Source organism: Pleurodeles waltl, chromosome 7 (genome assembly GCF_031143425.1).
Source record: "Pleurodeles waltl isolate 20211129_DDA chromosome 7, aPleWal1.hap1.20221129, whole genome shotgun sequence".
NCBI lineage: Eukaryota > Metazoa > Chordata > Amphibia > Caudata > Salamandridae > Pleurodeles > Pleurodeles waltl.
Window position 1 is genome coordinate 1544353716 of NC_090446.1, and position 22133 is coordinate 1544375848.

The following is a 22133-nucleotide window of genomic DNA, read 5'->3' on the forward strand; positions in this document are numbered from 1 at the left end:
TCACCTTCCTCTCTCCTCTAAGCCTTCAGTCTCATGCTCAGATATGAACTCTCACACCCATGCCAGGACCCGTTTGTTCCCATATCTGGTCTCCTTTCACCTTTTGGTGCTATTTTCAAATGAGCTCTCTCAGTGTCCAGATCAAACCTATTTTCACCATCCCTGGCTCACATATTTTTTTCTTGTCTCAAACCACTGTAAACTTGTATTTATCTTCTACATACATTCACAATACCAAGTTGAAGCCTTCGCTGCCCATCTGTTGTGCTCTGTTTCTCCTTCCCTTTTCCTCTTCCAGAAGCAGAGCAGAGTGTCTCCCGAAGGAGAAATATATATTTTTTCAATCAGTTCTTTCCCAGAAGGTTATGGTAACAACGTATCGATTCCCTTCCATATAGAGCATGCATAAAGTAGCAAAACACATAAATTAAACAGCAGAAGTAGGAAAAGCACAGGAATTAAACTGCATTTGCCATAGAAAGTCATACTTTGGTTGACGTCAATATGAATTTTATTATTTTTTTGACATTTGCTCTATCTTATGAGTATATGTGTATACATTGATAGAAATTATTCAATCTAGGAAATGTATAGACTATTAACTTACTTGAAAATGTTATAAAATATTGTGTGTATGGATGCTTGGCTTTGAATTTGCTGAATTGTATTCCTCCTATACTATTATGCAGGTTTGTATATCGGTATCATTGCCAGATTATTGAGCCCAATCTTTGAATTCTGGTGAATTACTGTAACTATATATTTTAATGTTTTAATGATTTATGTTTGACTTTTATGCATACCTATGGTTAGAAAATAAAGAAGAATTGATTTAAATTTAATTTATTTGAGTATCCCACTTAAATTATGTTAGACATGGCTCTGCTGAGGTAATTGTCCTGAAACGTTTTGCTTTTTTTCTCCCACACTTTCCTGACTCTCTGTGCATGACCTTAGGTCTCTGGGCATTTCCCCGATGTCTGGCAGTAGGAAACTGGGTGTGACAGTCCAACCTATGGTAGGAAGGGGTGGGTAGAGAAATGGTTGAGGTGCTGTATCCAAGAGGGTCCTGTGAAACAGGTACACCACATACCTGGGGCGGGTACGACCATTGCCACTACACGGATGTGCATTGGCTGTGCCAACCTCTAGGAGATCCTGTAAACCATGTCCTGGGCCTATGAAAGATGCCATCAGGGGTGCTAGAGTGCCTGCGCTCAGGGTGGCAGTCCCAATGCGGGGGCCAACTCTGAGCTGCCTTATGCCTTCCCCAGAGGGCCCTGAAAATGAGGCTTGTAGTGGACGGAGGGCAGGGAGGGGATACAAAGGTCTACCCTGTCCAGGCAGGGGAGCACCCCCATGTGGGTGTCCCCTCCATAAATGTGAGGGGATCAGACTTATTCATAAGGGTGGGCCGGACCTTTACTAGTGTCTGTGGGAACTGTCCCACTGTATGGGCAGGGGGGAATTGCCCATGCATGTCTTCCCCTAGAGTGAAGGTGGCACGGACGAGCGTGTGTGGGTCCCGCCTTGGCAGGGCCCATGTTGTGCACAGATGCCATGGGGCCTTCAGAGGTACTGAGCCTGGCGTGCCAAGCAAGTGGGAGCACGCTTGCACAATGGAGGATTTCACATGTGTTGCGTCTGGCACAGCTTGCCGGTAGGGGCACCCTTGTCAAGGAGTGCTGGATCATGGATTGAGCCAGGCCCAGGGGGCTTCTCCATGCCCATGTGGTAGCTCATATATATGGGGAGCTTGGCATAGCTAGCTTCGAGGTGCCTGCTTGCTCAAGGGTGACTGACAATTAAAGGAGGCTGTCACAACTTGCCAGTGTGTGCATACTTGAACACGGGTGTTGTCATGTGTGGGTTGGTATTTGTGAGACAGAATCTAGAGAGCTAGCCTGCCACTTGCCTGTGGCTTCCAGACCCTGTTTGATCCAGACAGATCCAGTGACACCGCAGCTGCCTGGGTTTACCTGCTGGGGTTTTCCTGGCTGGGTTTTCCCACTCACTGTTCTTCCCACCAACAAAAGCCCAACTACCGCAGGACCTACTTAGTACAGGCCGCAGCACAACCACATCAGTAGGCACCTGGACACATAGAGGCATATTATGACTTCAACGGATGGAAAAGACTAGTGTGGCAGCCTCCCTGCCGGGCCCATTACAAGTTTCCCGCTGAGTCAGTGAGTGGAAACTGAGTTTCGGCCCACTTGTCCAGTGGTAAACAGCCTACAGCATTGTCTCGGCTTGTAAGAGAGCCGGCGCAATGCTGTAGTATGGAGGGTGCACCAGCACCTGTCGCAAAGTTCACTGTCTGCAAAGCAGACAGTGAACATTGCAACAGGGCTGGCCAGGGGGGCCCCTGCACTGCCCATGCCCAAATGTATGGGCAGTGAATGCGCCCCCCTGGAGCTCCCTGCATCCCGTCTCTGCCATCCTTTTTATGGCGGTGTGACCGCCATGAAAATGCTGGCAGAGAAGGGAGTCATAATCCCCAGAGCAGCGCTACTTGCAGCGCTGCACTGGCAGATTAGGACTGCTAGAACTGCCAGACCGATGTGAAATTGTAGTCTGGCGGTGCTGGCAGTTCAACCACAGCGCTACCGCCACGGTCGTAATATGGCACTCAGACCGCCACCTGGACCATGGCGGTCAATAAACTGCCAGTGCCTTAATGAGGACCATACTCTGCCACTTGCCTGTGGGTTCCAGTTCCTGATTGCTCCAGACTGATCCAGTGACACCACAACTGCCGGGGTTTTCCTGACGGGGTTTTCCTGCCAGGGTTTTCTTGACTTGAACTTCCCACTCACTATTCTTCCCGCCAACAGAAGCCCTGCCCGCCCCAGGACCTACTTAATTCTGGATGCAATGCGACCATGCAGCAGATGTGCACAAGAGTGTGTGCCAAAGGAAAGCGCATCTGCACCCATCTGTGCCTGGACAGCACCCAGCGCCACAACCCCTGGCCCTTCCTCCCCCTGAAGATACACCATCGCTTAGCTCTACACCCTTGACCCAAGACACTGCAACAAACACTGCAACTGCGTTGACCCAAACTCCACGTTAGGACCTTCACTCACTGCCACTTTATCTGCCATAGCACACACACCAGCTCACTGACCAGTCCTACCCTGAACACACCACAGACACCAACTGATCAAAAACACCAACGGGTATGCTCCCTTTTCAACATACGCTCACTAGGCAAGCATTCCATGAATGATTGGACCTCATCGCCACCCTCGCACCCGACATTGCCTTCCTCACTGAGATCTGGCTCAAACCCACGTCCACCCTGGACATTGCCACAGCAATTCCTGATGGATATAAAATCACTCACGAAGACTGCAGCAACAAGCTGGGAGGAGGAGCAGACATCCTCCACAAACAGACCATATAGTGCAGCATCACCACCAGCAACACCTCAACACCCATGGAATATCTCAACTTCATGTTCCACATGGACAAAGCAACCATCAGAGGCACCCTTGCATACCAACTCCCAGGCCTGCACTCTAGCTTCTGCAACACCATTGCAGACTTCAATGTGCCCCTAGCCTTAGACTCCTAGGACTACACCTTCCTTGGTGATCTATATTTTAACTTTGATGACCCCAATGACAACAACACTGCACACCTCCTTGACAGTATGAGCAGCCTCAAACTGACCCAGATCATCCACGACCCTACACACACTGCAGGATACATGCTGCATGCCATTTTCACCTCCAGCAACTGCATCAAATACAACCATGTTATAGAATTCACATGGACCGATCACTCCATCGTCCACTTCAGAATCTCCAGACACCGTGCCTTCACCCCCAAGATGACAAGTGCCCCCAGCCAGCGGTGGAACAAAATCTCAGAGACCAGCTGGGTGGATGCAATCAATGCCTCTAACCCCGCTACCACCACCAACCTTGAACAGGAAGTGAAAAACTTCAATGCCTGGATCACCATTTGCGCCAACAGCATGATCCCCATCAAGAGCAACTTCCAGAGAAAATCCTCCCAAAAGACCAGCTGGTACACCTAAGAACTTAGAACAGCGAAAGGGGGCAGAAAACAGCTGGAGAGGAGATGACGTGCCAGCAAGGATGTCTCTGACAGAGCAGCCTTCAAGACCTCCCTCAAACTCCACCACCGCCTGCTGAGGGCAACAAAGAAGACAGACCTTGCCGCATGCAGTGAAACCAGCACCACCAGGGATCTTTTTAACATTGCTAAGAAACTCTCCAACCCGGCTGCCAGTGAAAACAACATCACACCCTCACAGGAGCTGGGCGACATGACAAGATCGCAACCATATACAGAAACTTTGAACCCAACCCACACCTACGGACTTCCTTGACAGATATGACACCACTGTAACTGACACGAACCACACACTGACCACCAGGAACATCCTCTTCACCCAGAACATCACCTTCCTCATGACATCCATCCACTCGGGAGCTCCCACAAACCCCTCCCGCACCATGGGGGTCGTTACGACACTGGCGATCGGAGACCGCCAGGGCTAAAGTGGTGTCCGTACCGCCAACAGGCTGGCGGTACGGAGACCCATATTATGACCGCGGCGGTAGAGCCGTGGTCGCACCACCGGGGCCGGCGGTTTCCCCACATTTTAGCCCCGGCGGTGATAATCCGCCAGGGCAGCGCTGCCCTGGGGATTATGACTCCCCTACCGCCAGCCTGTTTCTGGCGGTTTGCACCACCAGGAAGAGGCTGGCGGTAAGGGGAGTCCTGGGGCCATTGGCATGGGCAGTGCAGGAGCCCCCTAACAGGGCCCCGTGCAGCTTTTCACTGTCTGCAAAGCAGACAGTGAAAAGAGCGACGGGTGCTACTGCACCCGTCGCACGGCCGCAACACCCCCGGCTCCATTAGGAGCCAGCTCCTATGTTGCGGCCGCATCCCCGCTGGGCCGGCGGGCGTAAACTAGGTTTGTGCACGCCGGCCCAGCGTGGCTGTTGTAAAGGGGACCGCGGGAGTGCGGCCGCCGCCCGCCAATGTTGTAATGACCCCCCATATCTTCAATCTTCCTCAACCTCTCAGCAGCCTTCAATACCATATCCCACCCAAGCTGATTGATAGATTCCACCACATTGGCATAAAAAGGGACTCGCCCAGATGGATCACCTCCTTCCTCATCAGAAGAACCCAGAGGATCTGTCTTCCACCTTTCACCTCTGAATGCAAGGCGATCACCTGCAGTGTCCCCCAGGAGGCATCCCTCAGCCCTATGCTCTTCGACCCATAAATGACTCCACTGGCCATCATCCCACGCTCTCAACTTAATTTTGTACGCAGATGAAACCCAACCCATCCTCTCACTCACCAATGACCCCTCCACCACCAGAACCAACTTCCACAGATGCATGACAAGCATCGCTGACTGGATAAAGAACAACTGTCTGCACCTGAACACAGACAAGATGCCGGTACTGATCTTTAGCAACAGCAGCAACACATGGAACAACTCCTTGTGGCCATCAGACCTCTGGCCCACACCCACTCCCTCCGAACATGCCAGAAACCCCAGTATCATCATTGACAACAAGATCACCATGAAATCACAGATCAACACCATCTCCTCCGCCTGCTTCCTCACCCACCTCTTGGCCATCACCTCACTTCCGGAATTACGAATATCCCTCAAGACCTGGCTGTTCGAATAAGCCTCAGTGACCTGCAAGCTCATGAATACCCTATCATGTGATTAGCCACGCTTCATAAATCCTGACTGATTGATGGACTGAGTGGTGACTAGTAACACTCGCCTGGGTGTGCAACTTGCACTCTGATGGTTTTCCTATATAGGTACTGGAGCTGGCATCACTTGCCAGTGTGTGCACATTTGTGCATGGGCAATCTAAGATAGGAACTGAACCTGATAAAGCAGGCCAGTATTGGTGCACTGGCATCTTTGGTGTGACTTTATCAAAAGTACCCCAGGTGCCTTGATGGAAATGGGTGTGCGCCAGGGCATATGTGCCCAGGGAGAGCCCCCGTGCATGATCTCACTACCAATAAGCCATACTTTACCCATAAGGTAACGTGGAAAATTAGTCTTATTAAGTCTGGTTGCAATAGTGGCTTGCAGGGGAGCAGCCTCATGATGTTTAGTATCGTTGGAGTTCGGATGACAACCCCCTTCTGATGGGAAGGGCACTAGCCGGCGCTAAGGATTTTGCTGCAAAACTGCGTTAGTGCATTTTTGAGGGAAAAACAATAAATATGCACCTAAATTATTTTAAATATTATTAAAGAACATTTAAGTTATTTTTTTCAGTTTTAATTAAATAATACATTTCCACTAAAGTAAAAAACACATTTTGTGCATGAATAAGTATTTAAAAATAATGCATAGAATTCATAAAAGGGAATTTAATTATATTTAAAACAATTTATGGGTTCGTTAATTTTAAAATCACAAACGTTACTATAATATTTTATAATTAAATTAAAGCTATGCTTTTTAATATATGTTTATAATGAACTAATATTCATCATTTGTTTAACTATTTGAATTAATTTTATTTAAAACTACAGTATTTGCTAATGGGCTGAACAAGGTGTGGTTAGTCTTGCAAGTTTGAGAAAGCCCACAAATATGTATGTTTGGGGGCATTGTCAGCCTTTCTCACTGTGAAAATAGTCTAGATTTACTCCAGCAAAGTGTTCCCCCTCCTGTGTTGAACAATATGTAACGCACAACGTTTAACTATTAGGAAACTAAATAATATAGATTGTGCCCTTTCACTGCGTGTTCTATTTCCTCAGTTTGTGCGTCTGCTGTATGTGCCATTACCGACTGGTGACAGGAGAGGATGGAAACGTCACATGACATTCACAGAGGTTCACCTGGAAATGTACCCCTGGGGCAGCCTTGAAGGTGTGCGCACTTTTGGACTATTGTCTGTGCTTCGCACCATATATACAGAAGTGAAGATACTCCACCCACTGGCCTTGAAGCTGGTATTGGTTTATAGTTTTGGTGGACAGGACGGACTGAGGAGCCCACTCATCCGAGGCATCCTCGAATCTCCCCACTGCCTGTCCCTGCAGAGGGGGAAGAAAAGAAATGCCCCCGTGAGGGCCGGTGACTCACCGTAGACTCGCAGCTGCTGGGAGGCTGTTCTTGTTGCTCCACTATCTAGTGTCACGAGCACTGTGTAGTCCCCGGAGTCGCTCTTCCGCAGGTCTCTGATCCGCAGGGACCCGTCGGGGCGCCCGCTCTCCCGCCCCGTGGACTCGGGGCCGTTGTTCTGTGCGGAAGCAGGCACGATGTAACTGAGGATCAGTTGAGGCTCAGTCACCGCTGTCCCTCTGTACCAGGCGAAGGTCAGTATATCCGCAGTGACCGGGGCGGTGAGGGTGACCGTCTCTTCGACCTCAGCAGTGACCACACCCGCCCCGGGGCCCACCGTCCCCTGGGGCCAGGCAGTAGGGCCAGTACCTGGTAAAATCAGGTCAAAGAATCGAAATTCAGGACAAAAATGTAGGACAAAATGTCATTTTTTAAGGACAGATTGCAAGATGTTGCTCATTTATACAATGGACAGCTGGCAGAAGTACAGACCAAAGTTGTTTTGTGTTCTTTAGTTTGCTTTAAACTTTGGAGTCTTGAACAAATATTTACACATTGCTGGACAGATTTAAAGATGAAAAAACCTACCAAACATATATATATATATATATATATATATACACTCTAAGCAGCCGAAATACGTGGCAGTTTTCACAGTTTTACCGCGGTTCCATAAATGATCATGCCAGAATGAGCACTCAGTTACTGAACACAGGCTTCGAGTTCACAGACAGTAGCAGGAATAGAAAGTGTGGAAAAGAGAGAAAATGGATGGACGGAAAGGAGGAGAGGGCGAGATACTGAGAGGGAGAGACAGAAGTTGGGAACAGTGAGAGTGATGCATTTTGACAGGAAGTTTACACAGTTCATTGCCACAATGTAGCGCTGCGTTGGCCGCCAGGTCGTGTCACTCACCGTAGACTCGCAGCTGCTGGTTGCCTGTTGTTGTTGTTGCAGTATTTAGTGTCACAATCACGGTGTAGATCCCAGAGTCGTTCGTCCGCAGGTCTCTGATCCGCAGGGACCCGTCGGGGCTCCCGCTCTCCCGCCCCGTGAACTCGGGGCCGTTGTTCTGTGCGGGAGGTGCCACAACATAACTGAGGATCCTCTGTGACTCAGTCAACGCGGTCCCTCTGTACCAAGAGAAGACCACTATACCCGCAGTGACCGGGGCGGTGAGGGTGACCGTCTGTCCCACCTCAGCAGTGCCCACACCCGCCCCGGGGCCCTGTGCCGCCGTCCGCTGGGGCCACACGCACAGCCAGGCTGCAAGAAACAAGAGAACGGAGAGTTAACCTGCTGGAGGGTAGGGACGTGTATTAAACACTGTTAATAACTCAGATGTAGACTTCTAAGGCAGAAGACAGGTATCCTGGGCTAACACTGGCCCCGCATCTAGTTATTAATAAAATGAGTGAGATTAACAAACTTCCCTCTTTCTACAGCTAGTCTGCAGCTGCAGACACATGTTAATTGCATCTATGTCCTTATTGACAGTGTTCATATATAATGCACCCTCCACACTTGGGGGTCTCCACACTGATATTAAGTAGGGCCTGGCCAATTAAAAACGTCTTCTGCGCCTTCCCGAAGATCCCCCCAGCCCTGCTCTAGCACGAAACTGGACAAAGGAAAGGGGAGTGACCACTCCCCTGACCAGCACCTCCCAAGGGGAGGTGCCCAGAGCTCCTCCAGTGTGTCCCAGTCCTCTGCCATCTTGAATTCAGAGGTGTTGGGGGCACACTGGACTGCTCTGAGTAGCCAGTGCCAGCAAGTGATGACAGAGACCCCTTCTGATATGTGCTTACCTCTCTTGGTAGCCAAACCTCCTTTTTTGGTAGCCAAACCTCCTTTTCTGTCTATTTAGGGTCTCTCCTCTGGGCTATTCCCCAGATAACGAATGCAAGAGCTCACCAGAGTTCCTCTGCACTTCCATCTTCGACTTCTGCCAAGGATCGACCGCTGACTGGTCCAGGACGCCTGCAAAAACCACAACAAAGTAGCAAGATGACTACCAGCAACACTGTAGCACCTCATCCTGCCGGCTTTCGCGACTGTTTCCTGGTGGTGCATGCTTTGAGGGCTGTCTGCCTTCACCCTGCACTGGAAGCCAAGAAGAAATCTCCCGTGGGTCGACGGAATCTTCCCCCTGCTAACGCAGGCACCAAACTTCTGCATCACCGGCCCTCTGGGTCCCCTCTCATCCTGACGAGCGTGGTCCCTGGAACACAGGAGCTGGGTCCAAGTGTATCCCACAGTCCAGTGACCCTTCTGTCCAAATATGGTGGAGGTAAGTCCTTGCCTCCCCACACCAGACAGCAAACCTGTGTACTGCATGATTTGCAGCTCCTCCGGCTTCTGTGCACTTCTCCAAGGATTCCTTTGTGCACAGCCTAGCCTGGTTCCCCAGCACTCCGTCCTGCAGTGCTCAACCCGCTGAGTTGGACTCCGACGTCGTGGGACCCTCCTTTTGTGACTCTGAGTTCACAGATCTTCTAAGTGCCTGTTCCGGTACTTCTGCGGGTGCTGCCTGCTTCTGCGGGGGCTCTCTGAGTTGCTGAGCGCCCCCCCCTTGTCTCCATACTGGCCCTTCCTGGTCCCCAGAAGCACCCAAAAACCTCCACTGTGACCCTTTGCAGCTTGCAAGCCTTGTTTGCGGTATTTCTGCCTGGAAACACTTCTGCAACATCCAGCACGCCGTGGGACATCTTCCATCCAAAGGAGAACTTCCTAGCCCTTTTCATTGTTGCAGAATCTTTGGCTTCTTCCACCAAGAGGCAGTCCTTTTGCACCTTCCTCTGGGGTTTGGTGGGCTCCTGGCCCACCCTGGACACTTTTGTGACTCTTGGACTTGTTCCCCTTCCTTTACTGGTCTTCAGGTCCAGGAATCCGTCTTCAGTGTTTTGCTGGTGCTTGTGGTTCTTGCAGAATCCCCTATCATGACTATTGTGTCTTTCTGGGGTGGTAGGGTAACTTTACACCTTCTTATCAGGGTCTTGGGGTGGGGTATTTTGGACACCCTTACTGTTTTCTCACAGTCCCAGTGACCCTCTACAACTTCCCATAGTCCTGGGGTCCATTCGTGATTCACATTCCACTTTTGGAGTATATGGTTTGTGTTGCCAAAGCCCTATGTCTACCTAATGCATCCTATTGTGATTCTACATTGTTTGCACTACTTTTCTTACTGTTACTTACCTGTTTTGGCTTTGTGTACATATAATTTGTGTATATTACTTACCTCCTAAGTGAGGGTATACTCTGAGATACTTTTGGCATGTTTTCACAAAAATAAAGTACCTTTATTTTTAGTAACCCTGAGTATTGTGTTCTCTTATGATATTGTGCTATATGATATAACTGGTATAGCAGGAGATTTGCATGTCTCTTAGTTCAGCCTAAGCTGCTTTGCCATAGCTACCTCTAACAGCCTAAGCTGCTAGAAACACCTCTATTCTACTTATAAGGGATAACTGGACCTGGCATAAGGTGTAAGTACCACAAGGTACCCACTATAAGCCAGGCCAGCCTCCTACATTGGTGGTGCAGCGGTGGGGTAAGTACTTGTAACTGCTTTACCACTTTGTCATTTGGTGATTTTCATGAGAAAATCCTATACCAAATAGTTCAGTATATGTACATTTAAACAAAACAGTTGACTTTTCTATTCTAAAACTTTTTACTAAGTTTCTGAAAAGTTCTGAAAACTTTTAGAAGTTTTCCAAAAGTTTGAAAAAGTTTTTTCTCTGTACTTTCAAAAGTTCTAAAACTTTTTCTCTCTCTGTCTTAAACCTTTTTCTACCATGTCTACAGTAGAGGCTACTTCCAAAGTTGTTCAGGCAACTTATGAAAGTTTAAACTACAAGAGTTTGAGGGGTCTCTGCCTGGATAGAGGTTTAAGCATAGGTAAGAATCCAACAAAAGAGTTTCTCTTTAACCTGCTCTTACAGGATGACAGAACCAGTCTGGCCCATCTCAGGAGAGGGTAGAAAAAGGGGAGGCTTCCCAGTCAGACTCAGAGGAGTTCCCTGAAGATGTTGGGGAGGGTTCTTACAAAGTCCTGCCCCCTAGCAGGCCACCTAGTGACACTGGTAGTGTTAAAGGGTCACACATCAGTAGGACATCTTTCACTCTTAGAGGCCAGGTTACTAGGGTCCAGACAGTTAGGGACAGGTCTCTCTCTGCCAATTCCCAAATCTCCTCTGTGTCTAAACATTCCCAAGCATCCCACCCTGAGGATAACGTAATGGAAAGAGCCTATGCCACTGCAGGAGATGTAGTGGTCCTTAAGGGGATGGCTTCAGGGTACCTAGTGGCAAGGTCCACTACCACCAAGATAAAACTATTGCCTGAAGCTGTTGGAGGTTCAAGGGGGCCAACTATGTCAACCCCTACCCTTTCAAAGGGCACCTCAACCACTAGAAGTGGAATTAAGGGGGCCTTTGGAGTGCCACCAGTCTTGACACTGGCTTGGCAGGTCACACAAGAGCGACAAAACTCTTTGGTGTCCTCTGACATATGAGGCCAGTGAAACAGGGGAACAAGTCTGTCCCAAGTCTTACTTTGGCCCAAATGCCCAGCCAAAGGAATGTCATGTGCCAAGGTAAGAGGAAACTCTCTGAATTGCAAAGGGATGACCAATCTCCTGGCAGCTCCAGTTTGAGGGTCCTTTGACTCAGTATACAGGAGGTTGTCTTCCCAATACACCTTATGGCTCTCACTGACATCCCCATTCTGCTGTTTGACAGCTTGATGTCTTAAACCCTCTAGTGTGGGACAGGTCTGCTCTGCCACACTCAGCTGTTCTCTAGCAGACCCCCTGCACCCAAAAGTTCAGCAGTGTCTGCTGCCAGCTCATCTGGTGCAGGTTCTGCACATGGAGAGGATTCCTCTTCCTCAAAAGGGGAATCTTCTTGTGAGGGAGGGATAGTGGCTAAAGATTTACCCTTCCTACCCCTAGCTCTTGGGAGCATTTGGTCCATTGTTTCACGATCCAAGTTTCCCTGTCCTTTTTGCATTTTGGCCGGAGCCCTTGTCAAAGCAAAAATATGCCCAGGAATGCCCAGCATTGCTGCATGACCCTCCAACTCCACTTCAGCCCAAGCTGATGTCTCCAAATAATTGCCTAGTAAGCAACCTACCGGTAATTCAGTGGCTACCACAACTTTCTTTGGACCAGTAACCCCCCCCCCAGTTGAGATTCACAACAGCCATGGTGTGGCTAAGTGTGTTATTGTGAGCATCATTCACTCAGTACTGCTGACCAAGTAGGTGTTGATCAGGGTGAACCAGATTCTCTATAACCATAGTTACACTTGCTCCTGTGTCCCTGTAGGCCTCAACCTCAACACCATTAATTAGGGGTAATTGCTTGTACTTATCCATATTAAGGGGACAAGCAACCAAGGTGGCAAAGTCAATGGCACTATCAGAGACTAAAACAGCCTCTGTGGTCTCCCTAACAAGACCAACCCCAACTACATTGCCAATAGCCAGCCCAGATACCCCCTTGGATTGGCTGTTAGTAGCAGACTTCCCACCACCACTGCTATTACTGGGGGCACTAGAGGTTGCAGTTGGGGTTGTGGTAGTGGGAGCCTTGGTGCTTTTCTTTGGAGAAGTGGCATCACTTGCCCAATGGAGTTTTACTTTACATAAATAGCACCATGGCCTTTTCTGATTGTGAGAAGAGGATTTGGACCCACCACCCCAGAGGATTTTTGTGGGCCTGATGAAGACTCAGAATGTTTTTTATCTTTGTCCCCACCCTTGCCCGAAGACTTACCATCCTTCTTCTTGCCATCCTTGTCACCCCCTGTATAAACTTTTCTGTTCACTCTTGTTCTGACCCATTTGTCTGCCTTCTTTCCCAATTCTTGGGGAGAGGTCAGATCTGAGTCTAACAAGTACTGGTGCAACAAATCAGACACATAATTGTTTAACATATGCTCTCTCAGGATTAGATTATACAGGCTTTCATAGTCAGTCACCTTACTGCCATGTAACCAACCTTCCAAGGCCTTCACTGAACAGTCTACAAAGTCTGTCCAGTCTTGAGAGGACTCTTTTCTGGTGTCTCCGAACCTAATCCTGTATTGTTCAGTGGTTAAGCCAAACCCATCCAAGAGTGCATCCTTCAAAACTTTGTAATTATTAGCATCACTTTCTCTGACAGTAAGGAGCCTATCCCGACCCTTACCAGTGAAAGATAGCCACAAGATAGCAGCCCACTGTCTTTGAAGGACCAACTGTACCATACAAGCCCTCTCAAGTGCAGCAAACCACTTGTTAATGTCGTCCCCCTCCTTGTAAGGGGCGACTATCTTAAGCAGGTTTCTGGAATTTTGCTGTCCAACAGGATTGCTATCAAAAACACTGCTGCTGCCACCATGGGGAACTAACCCAAACCTCTGCCTTTCCCTTTCCACATCCAGAGATTCCCTGTCTAAGGCTAGCTGCTGCTGTTTAAGCTTCAGCCTGGCCTCTTCCAAACTCAGCTTTCTGAGTTCCCTTTCCATTAAGTTATCTTCAGGGTGGGAGGCTTGGGAATTGTAAGATACAGAGGAAATGCTGGAATTGAAAGAGCTGGACCTGTCCCTAACTGACTGGACCCTAGTAACCTGGCCTTTAGGAGTGAAAGGTGCCCTACTAGTGTGTGACCCCCTCCCACTACCAGTGTCACTAGGTGGCCTGTTAGCTGGCAGGTCCTTGGAAGAACCCTCCCAAGCATCCTCGGGGACTCCTCTGGGCCAGACTGGTTCTGGTCACTTTCTAGGAGAAGGCTGAGGAGAAGATCTTTTGTAGGATTGTTATCAATTGCTAAACCTCTTTCAATGCAGAGACCCCTCAAACTTTTAAAGTTTAGATTCCCATATTTTGCCTGGACAACTGTGGGAGTATGCTCTACTGCAGACATGATAGAAAAGGTTTAGGACAGAGAGAAAAACGTTTTCAGAACTTTTTAAAGAACAGAGAAAAACTTTTTCAAACTTTTGAAAACCTTTAAAGGTTTTCAGAAACTTTTCAGAAACCTTTAAGAAAGATTTAGAGAAGGAAAGTTAAACTGTTCAGGTCACTGTGTATATCCTGAAGTATTTGGTATATGTTTTTCTTATGAAAAGCATCAATGACAAAGTGGTAAAGCAGTTACAAGTACTTATCCCACCGCTGCACCACCAGTGTAGGAGGCTGGCCTGGCTTATAGTGGATACCAGATGGTACTTACACCTTTTGCCAGGTCCAGTTATCCCTTATTAGTAGACACCGGTGGTGCAGGCCGCTTGTATATATGGCCCTTAAATCTTAAGTAACACTTACTCAGAAAAACAAATGTGCGTAGTGGGGTATTTGAGGATAATAGCCTGTCCAGTGAGAGACATCACTAGGGCAGTAGTTGAAAATAGTAGTATGTATCAACACAGTCACAACTTGTATGACAATTCTTCTCAGAGTAATAGAGGTGTATAATAGGAATTACTGAAGAACTGAGACCTTCATATTGACTTGACACGGAGTCTGGATCCGGACACCGCGCAGCTGCCTCCAGCCTCGCCGTCCCGGGCACAACCCTCGGCAGCGCCCAGCTCAAGCCGCGCCGTGCAGGGCCGTGCAGGGCCCTCCGAGCCACGGTCTCAGCACATCGCGGACCGGACTGTTCTCTTGGCGTTGCAGCTGTTTTCCTTGCTCCTCTTCAGCTCCCAGGAATACAAAATACCGCAGGGGTCGGGGGAAGCGCTCCTGCGGTCCGCGTCTCGGCTCCGCGCCCACACTCCGGCTCTCGGCTCGGGAGCCCCGCTGCAGCCCCACGGACAGGCCGGGCCAGCACACTGCGTCTCTTCCTCCGGCCGCCAGGCTGCCGCGATCGCAGAGCGAGCACAGAACCCCGGCCTTCAAGTGTCCTGACTGCAGTCCCGGGCTGCTGTGCCTCACGGCTGCTCCCCGCTCCTCCATCTTTCCACTGCTGAGCTGTTTGGAGGCCGGAGGTGGAGCATGAGAAACCCGAGCGGCGGGAGCCTAACAAAAGGCACAGAGAAGCCAAGCATTCAGAGGAACAACACCCTGGCAATAAGTGGCAGGCAGTGTATTCGATTCTCCGCTCTACGGGAAACAGAATGCAAAAAAAACTGTCACTTCGTGGCGGCCATATTGTAATCACAATTATTTTACTTCATACAATTTACCGGAGATAGTACTGAGGGGGACATAAAATTAACATCAATATTTTTGGTATATAACCTTGATCGGTAAACCTTACTTTCAAACTTGGGGGTAATTGGGAGCCGCCCCTTTTATATAGTACTCTGTGAATGTGACTGCGAGAAAGCAATCGTCAGGACTATAATTTTTCTAATTAAAAACCTTAGACCGCGCGTATTTGTTGAAAATTGCCACATATGTAAGTAAGACATTTAGGTGGTCATTCTGACCTCGGCGGTAAAAGGCGCCTACCGCCGGTCAGAAATCCTCCATAATCCCGCCGCGGTCGCGGAAACCCGCCACGGTCATTCTGACCCGCAGAAGGCAAACCTCCGAAAATCCGACCGCCACAACAGACCGCCAGACCAGCGGTCGGCGGAAAGGTGGAGGTGACAAAACCTCCACCGTCACGCCAACAGAAATACGCCCATGCCATTACGACCCACGAATCCACGCGGCGGTCATTCAAACGCGGTATTCCATTGGCGGGACACACCGCCGCGGTCAGAATACACACAAACGAACAAAACTCAGCCACATTGGACGATTTGAATCCCACACACCTGATACACATACACACACCACTCCCACACACACAATACAATATAAAACACACACCCACATCACCCACAAACCCCTACGCTAAAAAATTTGGAAAGAAGGCAAGAGCGAGACACCAGCATCCAAAAAATAACAGCCACAGCCACTCAACACCATCACCCACACACTATCCACACACAAAACAACACACACCACCACACTCAACTCACTTAAATACACATACTCCACCCCACACATCATACACACCACCCCATGGCACCCCAAAGACAACCCCGCTTCACAGACGAAGAACTCAGGGTCATGGTGGAGGAAATCGTTCGGGTAGAGCCCCAGCTGTTCGGCACACAGATACAATACACCAGCATTGCCCGGAGGACGGAGCTATGGCAGAGGATTGTCGACAGGGTGAACGCAGTGGGACAGCACCCCAGAAATCGGGAAGACATCAGGAAGCGATGGAACGACCTACGGGGGAAGGTGCGTTCCATGGTATCCAGGCACAACATCGCCGTGCAGAAGACTGGCTGAGGACCCCCACCTCAACCCCCACAATTCACATCATGGGAGGAGGAAGTCTTGAACATCCTGCATCCTGACGGCCTCGCAGGAGTCGGCGGAGGAATGGATACTGGTAAGTTGAAGCTTCAATACTGCTTCCCCCCCACCTGCATGCCAAATCAGACCCCAACCCTCACCCCCATCCTCGAACCCCACCCTCACCCCCACCCCCATCCTCACCCCCACCCTCACCCCCACCACCATCCTCACCCCCACCACCATCCTCACCCCCACCCCCAGCACACCTATTCCCCGCCAATGTCTCACCATCACAACCCACACATCCCAAAACCTAGGCCTGCATGCGTCCACTAAGCATGGACACCCATCACCAAAGCATGCCCAATGCATATACACATCCCCCCCACAAGCCACCCTCACCAAAGCCCCCACACACGAATGCCAGCACTTGGGGACACGAGAACCCACAGATACACCCATATGCCACTCATTGAAACTATAACCATACCTCTATACCCCTGCAGGACCCGACCGTCAACACACCGCGGCGGAGGGGCCAGAATTCTCCACACCCCCCACCCAAGAGGCCGTCAGCGATGACAGCAGCTCTGTCGACCTGGACACCGATGACCAGCCCGGACCATCGGGGACCTCTGGACAGTCGGTTCCCCTCACACAGGCCCAGGCCACTACAGACCCTAACCCCTCTGGGAACACCAGCACAGCTCCCACCCAGCGGGCCCATGCCTCTGTCTCCAGGGCGCGTCAATCTGCGGTGTGTCTACCACTACAGGGCACCCAGGATAACCCACCACCCCAACAACAACAGGGACCTGGGGGCAGTGGTAGTGGGCACACCGGCCAGGGGGCAGAGGCCCAGGGAAACAGGGGAACTCGGAGGGCAGCTGTGCGACAGGGGGGGGAGGAGAGGCCCAGGGAACCCACTCTCCACGAGGTCCTCACCACCATCATGGGAGCATACAACCGCTCCCAGGAGACGATGGCGACGGTACTGGCCCGGTTCCAGGAGATCCAGGCACTGCAGGAGGAACACTATCGGGGGTACAGGGAGGACATCAGAGCCATCAACACCACCCTGGTTATCATGGTAGGGCTGCTGCAGGACCTCGTAAACACCAGGGCGGACACTCAACAACACCCAAGGGCCCCTGCTACTAGCCTGGACCAAGAACAGCCAACCACCTCCGCCGGCGCTAGTGGACAGGAGGCCCCCGCACAGCAGCAGCCCACCAGACCCCCACCTCCTGCAGGAGAAGAACCACCCGCAAGAGGGCCCTGAGATCTCGCAAGAAGACAGAGTAGGATGTCAAGACCCCCGCCAGCAATGGATACCACCTGATGTCATCCCACTGTCCCACATTGTCACCCTGTCCATCCTTGAACTGCCCATGCTCCATCTCTCCACAGGCCTCTGGACAATGCACCTGTGTGACTGTTACTCTGGACTCTGCCATGGACATTCCTTCACCATAGCCCCCACCCACTTGAAACCACCCATCCCATTTTGAGCACTTCAATAAACACCTATTTTGCACCAAAATATCTGGAGTCTGGCTGTGATTTCAATATATTGTAATTGACATGACAGTGCAAATATGTCCTTGTACATGGTGAAGTCAACAAACAGCTGCCACAAAGCTGTAGTCCATGGGGAAACGAAGCACAGGACTCGTAGTGGGGACCCCAGATCTGAAATAGGGAGGGAAAAGCCAAAACTCAGTCATCATACACTGGGGCAAATAGACAGGCAGCAGAGATGCAGGAGAGTAGTTAACATTTACTAAATTATCTTAGAAATGTTACCTGTGTCCTATTGGAAGTACTGTTCAATGATTCTGTCCCTGTTGTCTGTTTCAGCCCCGTCGTCTTCCTCCTCGTCACTCTCCTCAGGTTCCACCGCTGCCACAACACCACCGTCTCGACCATCCTCCTGCAGGAAAGGCACCTGGCGGCGCAAAGCCAGGTTGTGAAGCATGCAGCAGGCCACGATGATGTGACACACCTTATTAGGTGAGTACATTAGGGATCCACCTGTCATATGCAGGCACCTAAACCTGGCCTTTAGGAGGCCAAAGGTGCGTTCGATCACCCTCCTAGTACGCCCATGGGCCTCATTGTACCGTTCCTCTGCCCTGGTCCGGGGATTCCTTACTGGGGTCAGTAGCCACGACAGGTTGGGGTACCCAGAGTCCCCCACTAGCCATACACGGTGTCTCTGTAGCTGTTCCATCACGTAAGGGATGCTGCTATTCCTGAGGATGTAGGCGTCATGCACTGACCCTGGGAATTTGGCATTTACATGCGAGATGTACTGGTCAGCCAAACACACCACCTGGATGTTCATTGAATGGTAATTTTTTCTGTTCCTGTACACCTGCTCCCTGTCTCTTGGGGGAACCAAAGCCACATGGGTCCCATCAATGGCACCAATTACGTTGGGAATATGTCCAAGGGCGTAGAAATCACCCTTCACTGTAGCCAATTCGCCCACCTCAGGGAAAATGATGTAGCTCCTCACGGATTTCATCAGGGCAGACAACACTCTGGATAACACCTTCGAAAACATGGGCTGAGACATCCCAGAAGCAATTCCCACGGTTGTCTGAAATGACCCACTTGCCAAGAAATGGAGTACTGACATGACCTGCACCAGAGGGGGAATCCCTGTGGGTTGGCGGATGGGGGACATCAGGTCGGGCTCCAGCTGGGCACACAGTTCATGGATAGTGGCACGGTTAAGACGGTAGGTCAGGATAATGTGGCGTTCTTCCATTGTCGACAGGTCCACCAGCGGTCGGTACACGGGAGGATTCATCCGTCTCCTCGCCCAACCCAGCGGACGGTGCCTAGGAAGGACAACATGGAGCACACAGTCAAGCAACCCACAGGTACGTACTCACAGCTAGCACAGTAAACGATTCTCTATGCAGTGAATGGCGTGTCTGAGTGGCTATGCAAGGCCTAGGCCTGTGTGACGCAGTTGAAATTGAGCCATGTGGGCCCTGGAAATGGCGGCTGCCTGACCTGTGAAGTGTGACAATGGGATGTGAGGTCAATGCGCTGGCGTGGCACACCGCGGCGGGCGGCGGGCCAAGACCGCGGCGCCAAGCCGCATTGGTTAACATTGAAGCCTATGGGTTTCAGGAGCCAATGGCGAAGGGCGCCGGCGGTGGCGGGACGCACCGCCGCGGTACGCACCGCCGCGGACGTGACCGCCATTTTCTATCTACTTATCCACTTGCGACTTGAACTTTCACAGGAGAGGACCTATACTGCAAGTGTTGCTGTGACCTCGGTCTGGAAGGGACAATGGCTGCTACGCCTGGGGAAAGGGCCCCTGCCTTCACTGGAGAGGAGTTGGAGAAACTTGTGGATGGGGTCCTCCCCCAGTATGCGCTACTCTACGGTCCTCCAGACCAACAAGTGAGTTTAATTCAATCTGGATTTGGGGCCACGGGCTGGCTTGGGGGCCTGGCGGGGGGCCTGGCGGGGATGGGGGGCATGTTGGGCCTGGCGGGGGGCATGGCGGGGGGCCTGGCGGGGATGGGGGGCATGTTGGGTCTGGCGGGGGGCATGGCGGGGGGCCTGGCGGGGATGGGGGGCATGTTGGGCCTGGCGGGGGGCCTGGCGGGGATGGGGGGCATGTTGGGCCTGGCGGGGATGGGGGGCATGTTGGGTCTGGCGGAGGGCATGGCGGGGGGCCTGGCGGGGATGGGGGGCATGTTGGGTCTGGCGGGGGCATGGCGGGGGGCCTGGCGGGGATGGGGGGCATGTTGGGCCTGGCGGGGGTCCTGGCGGGGGGCCTGGCGGGGATGGGGGGCATGTTGGGCCTGGCGGGGGCATGGCGGGGGGCCTGGCGGGGATGGGGGGCGTTGGGCCACTGGAAAGGAAAATGCTGACAAACTTGAACGTGGTATTTCTCCCTCCCTGTACGTGTCACATAGGTCCGCGCCCATGAGAAGATCGGGATTTGGCGTGCCATCGCCAAGGAAGTCCGGACCCTGGGGGTCCACCATCGACGGGGCACCCACTGCCGCAAGAGGTGGGAGGACATCCGCCGCGGGACCAAGAAGACCGCCGAGTCTCTGCTGGGGATGGCCTCCCAACGTAGGCGGGGTGCCTGCCGTCAACTGAGCCCCCTGATGTTCCGGATCCTGGCGGTGGCCTACCCTGAATTGGATGGGCGCGTGAGGGCAGCACAGCAGACACAAGGGGGTGAGTACAAGCATTATCTACTCTGTTGTCGCGCAGTGGAGGTGTCTGGTTGGGGGAGGAGGGCTGGGGGTCCCCCTAGGCCAGGGCGATATCTGTAGGCTGGGCACCCCCGTAAGCCCCTGTGTCCCCAGCCACCACCCTCAGTAGTTTGTCAGTACAGCCATCCCTGGGCCGTGTCATCCATGGGTGCAGTTGTCAACTCTAGGCGTGTAGGGCATGTTCCACGGAATGCGTAGCGGACCCCAAGTGCGCAACTTAGTGCAGGGGGCATCTGTGTCTGTCATGTCCGCTAACTGTACCGGAGATCCATGTACTCAATATCCCTTTATTTCTCTCTCCCCCCCCCCTTTTTGTTTGTCTTTCTGTGCTTGTGTGCATCAGCATCATCAGGCGGAGGAGAAGTGGCATCGGGGCAGGAGGGAGCTGCATCTCACATGGCCCAGGAGGGCCATGCCACAGAGTCAGACTGGACCAGTGAGACGGAGGGCGAGGGGAGCTCCACGACGGGGACGACTGGACCCTGCAGCGACACGGACACGTCCTCGGAAGGGGGCTCCCTTGCGGGGGTGGCACCATCCGTGCCCCCCGCCATTACAGGTACAGCCGCCACCCAGCGCACCATCTCCGCCCTCCCAGCAGCCCCTCAGCGTTCGCCCCGTGCCCGCTCTGCCAGGAAGCCGGGCATCTCCTTCGCCCCAGGCACCTCAGGCCCTGCCCCTGTTACCCCCGCTGCCCTCAGTGAGGAGGTCATTGACCTCCTCCGAACGCTCATTGTTGGGCAGACTACCCTTTTGAATGCCATCCAGGGGGTGGAGAGGGAGGTTCATCGCAGCAATGCGTACCTGGAGGGCATTCATTCGGGTCAGGCTGCCCATCAGCGATCGTTCCAGGCTCTGGCCTCAGCACTGACGGCAGCCATTGTCCCTGTCTCCTGCCTGCCTCTACTAACTCCCTCCTCCCAGTCTCCTGTTCCTCTGCCTGTCCCACCCACACCATCAGACCAGCCTGCACACACCTCAACACCCAAGAGAAGCTCATCCAAACATAAGCACCACAGATCACGCAGACATTCACACACGCAACATTCCGATGCAGACATGCCAACAGTCACTACCACCTCTGTGACCCCCACCTCCTCGTCTCCCTCCTCCCTCCCTGTGACGTCTACACTCACACCTCCATTCACCTCACCATCAGCCAGTGTTTCCATCACCAGCACACCCTCCACTCCAGTCCGCACACGTGCAGTCACCACCCCCACTGCCATTTACACGTCCCCTGTGTCCTCTCCCACTGTGTCTGTCACCCCCTCTTCCACACCACACAAACGCAGCCACCCACCCACCCAACAGCCATCCACCTCACGACAGCCTATCCCTCCTGCACCTGCACCCAAAGACAGCAAACGTGACTCACCTACAACCACATCCTCTCCCTCCACTCCCATTCCCACTGTACCTACCACTCTCCATTGTCCCAAGAAGCTCTTCCTCGCCACTACTAACTTCTTTCCTGACCC

General features: G+C 51.8%; 1 protein-coding gene across 1 annotated transcript in view; it reads right to left on the reverse strand.

Annotated features, from left to right (window-relative positions):
- Positions 1–22133, reverse strand: part of LOC138246674 (carcinoembryonic antigen-related cell adhesion molecule 7-like) — a 223089-nt gene that overhangs the window by 108829 nt on the left and 92127 nt on the right. The window contains exons 3-4 of the mRNA XM_069201430.1: positions 8018–8368; positions 7124–7471 (exon numbers count right to left, since the gene is read on the reverse strand). Coding sequence (XP_069057531.1) covers positions 7124–7471; positions 8018–8368 — 699 coding nt within the window. The remainder of the gene's footprint in view (positions 1–7123; positions 7472–8017; positions 8369–22133) is intronic.